At 43.2% G+C, this 4,528-nt stretch overlaps 1 protein-coding gene across 1 annotated transcript; it reads left to right on the forward strand.

Annotated features, from left to right (window-relative positions):
* Positions 1-3,378: 3,378 nt before the first annotated feature.
* On the forward strand, positions 3,379-4,528 carry LOC112827039 (WAP four-disulfide core domain protein 10A-like). Its single transcript, XM_025875327.1, has 2 exons — positions 3,379-3,466; positions 4,374-4,528. The coding sequence occupies exons 1-2, from the start codon at positions 3,379-3,381 to the stop codon at positions 4,526-4,528; spliced, it is 243 nt and encodes an 80-aa protein (XP_025731112.1).

A 4,528-nucleotide genomic window follows, 5' to 3' on the forward strand; every position in this document is an offset into this window, starting at 1 on the left:
GCTTTGTCCAAGGTCGAAGAGGTTGCTGCCCGTGTTCTCCTATAGGATTTTAATGGATTCCTGTGTCACATTGAGGTCTTTCATTCATTTTGAGTTTATCTTTGAGTATGGTGAAAGAGAATTGTCCAGTTTCATTCTTCTGCATGTGGCTGTTCAATTTTCCCAGCACCATTTATTGAAGAGACTGTCTTTTTTCCATTGCATATTCTTTCCTACTTTGTGAAAGATCAGTTGACCATAGAGTTGAGGGTCCATTTCTGGGCTCTCTATTCTGTTCCATTGATCTACATGTCTGTTTCTGTGCCAGTACCATGCTGTCTTGATGATCACAGCTTTGTAATATAGTTTGAAGTCAGGCATTGTGATGCCCCGAGCTTTGGTTTTCTTTTTGAACATTCCTCTGGAGATTCAGGGTCTTTTTGGGTTCCATACAAAGTTTAGGATTGTTTGTTCCAGCTCTGTGAAAAATGTTGATGGTGTTTTCAACATTATTTCAGATACTCTACATGATATAAAAAGACAAGGAAATAAAGTAAGTCATGAAATTGTAATAAAGAAGAATCAAATTTCTCATTTTCAGATGATATGATTTTAAATAAAATCAAAGCAACCCCATTAAATATTGTTATACTTCATAAGACAATTTGGGAAGGTAGTTGGATAGAAGATAAAATCAATAGCTTTTTATTATGCTAGTCATAATTAATTACATCGATGATAATATTTTCCACTTCCTATTCATTTTTGAGGTTCCAGGCACTTCAGTCCACAATGTGAACAGCACTTCTGTGACACTGGGTAATCATGATCCTTCAGGCACTTGGGTCTATCAATGTTGGAACACACCATGGGCTTGCATGGGCAGAAACCTGATTTAACTTTATGGGATAAAATAAGACGACCTCAAAATACTTTATCATGTTTGGAGGAACTTGGGGAACCCTAAACAGGGTTTTCTTCTGACTAAGCCTCTTACTCTTCCCCCCAAGAGTAACAATAGAGGGCAGAAGGCAGAGTATCAACTTTCAGTGGCTAATAATTTGAGGTGTATCAAAAAAAGGCTTGCCATCTCTGACATAGACAATCTGATAGGATCCCTGCTGGCCCCCACAGAACTTAGGGATTTGGGTTATCTAATTCCAGAGTGCCAGAGGTAGAAGGACTATTAGAGAGCACCCAGAACTTCCTTGTTTTATGAGTTGTAGAAATTGAGGATCATGTAGGGGCAAGTGAGGTGTCTACAGCCATACAGAACATAAGTAGGAGAGTTGAAATCAGTTGAAATGCCTTGGGTTCCTTCCCCCATACCGTGCTGTATCTTAAAACACTAACAATTCCTGGGACAAGACCATACTATCTCAGCACTACATGAGGAAATGAGCACTGGCCTCAGAGTCTACCAAGATCACTTCTGCTGACCAGCATTTTGCTACCCATTTTTTCCCCAGCACACCTTACAGGATGTGAATATGCTCTATATGTTGTGAAGTTCTGTGTAGACATAAGGGCTTATTAGGAATGTACCTAATGGTTATCATCTTTTTTTTTTTTTTGTATGAGTAAGTGGATACTGTCACCTGTCAGTCAGTGAAGAATGAGACTCAGAATAAATAAGGTCTCATGGGGAAAAAATAGGGAGGGATAATGTGGATGGTTGGCTTTGAAGACTTAGCACAATAGTTTCCTGAAATCAAGAGGACAACACGAGAGCAGTGATTGGGCATTAAAAAAGGACAAATTCCTAAGAGATATCTAAGGTCAACCAAAGGGATATCCCTATTTGATGGGACAACATGGCATCCTTAACATATGCCCTGGAGACTTTGGGAGGAACATCCACACTCCTCACCTGTCCAGGCCTTGGCACAAACAAAGCCACACATGGATTCACAACATCGTCATGTTTGGGGCAATCGGAGTCACTTACATGAAGCTGGACACACCATACAGTCCTTGAAAGAGAAAAGTGGGCACTGCCCATTCTTGACTAAAACAAGAGTAGGTGTGAGTTCCCTCAAACTCCACCCCGTCTCACACCCTTCAAACACCTTTCCCCTCCCTTCAAAACTAGTATCTCTTTCTGTGACTTGGTTCACTCTACTGTGACTACCTCTGGTAGGCTGTGGAGGAATGGAATGCCTCAGCATCTCATGTGATGTAAGAGAGAGTTAGGCTTGTTCTTTGAAACCCCAGGTGAGAAGACGGCTCCCCAGATTGGGGTGGCAGCCGAAGATGTGGTAGCAAGTGGTCAGATTCTGGATCTATTTTTTTTTCTTTTTTTAAACTTTATTTTTTTTTAATTTTTTATTGTTATGTTAATCACCATATATCACATCATTTGTTTTGGTGTAGTGTTCCATGATTCATTGTTTGTTCATAACACCCAGTGCTCCATGCAGAATGTGCCCTCTTTAATACCCATCACCAGGCTAACCCATCCCCCCACCCCCCTCCCCTCTAGAACCCTCAGTTTGTTTTTCAGAGTCCATCGTCTCTCATGGTTCGTCTCCCCCTCCGATTTACTCCCCTTCATTCTTCCCCTCCTGCTATCTTCTTCTTTTTCTTTTTTCTTAACATATGTTGCATTATTTGTTTCAGAGGAACAGATCTGTGATTCAACAGTCTTGCACAATTCACAGCGCTCACCATAGCACATACCCTCCCCAATGTCTATCACCCAGTCACCCCCTCCCTCCCACCCCTCACCACTCCAGCAACACTCAGTTTGTTTCCTGAGATTAAGAATTCCTCATATCAGTGAGGTCATATGATACATGTCTTTCTCTGATTGACTTATTTCACTCAGCATAACACCCTCCAGTTCTATCCACGTTGTTGCAAATGGCAAGATCTCATTCCTTTTGATGGCTGCATAATATTCCATTAATACCCAGTTATTTTAAGTGAGACGTTTGTGATTATGTAAAACCACATTGTGAAATATTTACCTCGTTAAATGAGGGTGAAACAAGATGGGTAACAATAGGTGGGTGATTCCAAATGTGAGAAAACAATAAATTGCTTATATTAAATTTGCAAAGAAAAAAATAGAATGGTAATAAAAAGACACATGTTAACTCTCTACACTTAGATTACCATATTTTTAAAAAAATTATACTTTTTTCTTTTTCTGTAAATTATCTTAAAATTAAAAAGTAGGAAAAAAATGTTTGCAAAAGAGGGGATTAGTCGTGTGAGAGCAGGAATCCTCTGCAGAAGCCCAAGTCCCACAGAAAACAGGTGGTAGTAAGGGCAGGCAAAGGAGAGAAAACAGGGCTCCTTGTTTGGCCAGTGGAAGCAGGGAGGAGCCCAGGATAACCACTCAGCTCTCCAGGGAAGTCTGTGCCAGACTGAGCGCTCTCCACTCTGCCCAGAGTCATGCCAAGCCAGGCTCTGCTGCTCATCCTGCTCCTCTGTGTGCTGCTGCAGGCCCAGGGAGGGTACCGGAAACCGAAGACGATGCAGAGTAGGTGATGGACTAGGGGAGAGGGAGGGGAAGGGGGCCAGGAAGGGCTGTGTCCTTTCTGAGGAGGACCTGGGAATTGGAACCTTTCAGCACATCCTGCTCAGACCACAGCACTATGAAGACTCTGGGTCCTCCCAAACCATGGCCCTCTGACCCCTTTACCCAGCCCTGGGAATAGTGATGGGGGTGGTGGGGGAAACTACGTCTTTTGATTCTCCATTCCAAATACCCAGACACAAACGGTACATAGAGTAGTGAAAGGTACAACACGGGCTGAGACTCACATGGGGAAACCAAACAACTATTCTTAGATTTCTGCACACACGTGACACGTTACATCCAGAAATGTTGGTGGGAGTAGGTGTAGAATGAAAGGACCATGGGAAAGCAAGTTTTGGGGTGTACAGGGTCAAGTCAAAGTTATCATCAGAGGGACCAGGTTGGTGGCAGTGGAAGGGAAATACTGCAAGTGGTATTTTCTGGGAAGAGGCAAGGGCCCTGGAGAAAGTGACTGTGACAGGAAAGAGGGGGCAAGGTGGGAAGTCATCTTCCTCTCTGGGCCCTGCAAATTCTGGAGAGTGGGGAGGATCTGCAGGATGTCTCAGTCTCTGCTGAGTTCTCAGAGTGTTGATTCTATGGGGGGCATCACCAAGGCCATGAGTAACATGGGAGACAGGGTCCTGGCTGCAGAGTACGCAGAGGGTCCAGGAAGGCCAAGTATTGAGATCTGTTGGGGGAAAATGGGGGGATACAGGATTTAAGGCACTACCAATCACCAGGATTGAGTGAAGGGCAGAAAGTGAGTTCCCTGAAAAGTCCAAGAGTGTCATGTGTGGGACCTGAGTTCTGGGGTCTTTGGGAGAGGCAACGATCTGGTTGCACTGACCCTGTTCCTGTTCTTTTTCAGAAATGGAGCTGATCAAAGAAATCAAGGTCTGTGAAAAGCATACCAACATATACATGTGCAGACGCCCATGTGAATATTACCAAGATTGTCAAGCAAATAACATATGCTGTTCAACCTTCTGCGGGAATATTTGCATGAGCCTGCTGAACAGATGA

Source organism: Callorhinus ursinus, unplaced genomic scaffold (genome assembly GCF_003265705.2).
Source record: "Callorhinus ursinus isolate GAN/ISIS: 27379988/994484 unplaced genomic scaffold, GSC_fseal_2.0 scaffold38, whole genome shotgun sequence".
Lineage (NCBI taxonomy): Eukaryota > Metazoa > Chordata > Mammalia > Carnivora > Otariidae > Callorhinus > Callorhinus ursinus.

Excerpts from the sequence above, each read along its gene's own strand:
- LOC112827039 (XM_025875327.1), top strand. The coding sequence starts at position 3,379 with ATGCCAAGCCAGGCTCTGCTGCTCATCCTGCTCCTCTGTGTGCTGCTG. Across the intron at positions 3,467-4,373 it reads GAAACCGAAGACGATGCAGA|AAATGGAGCTGATCAAAGAA; the intron begins GTAGGTGATGGA and ends GTTCTTTTTCAG.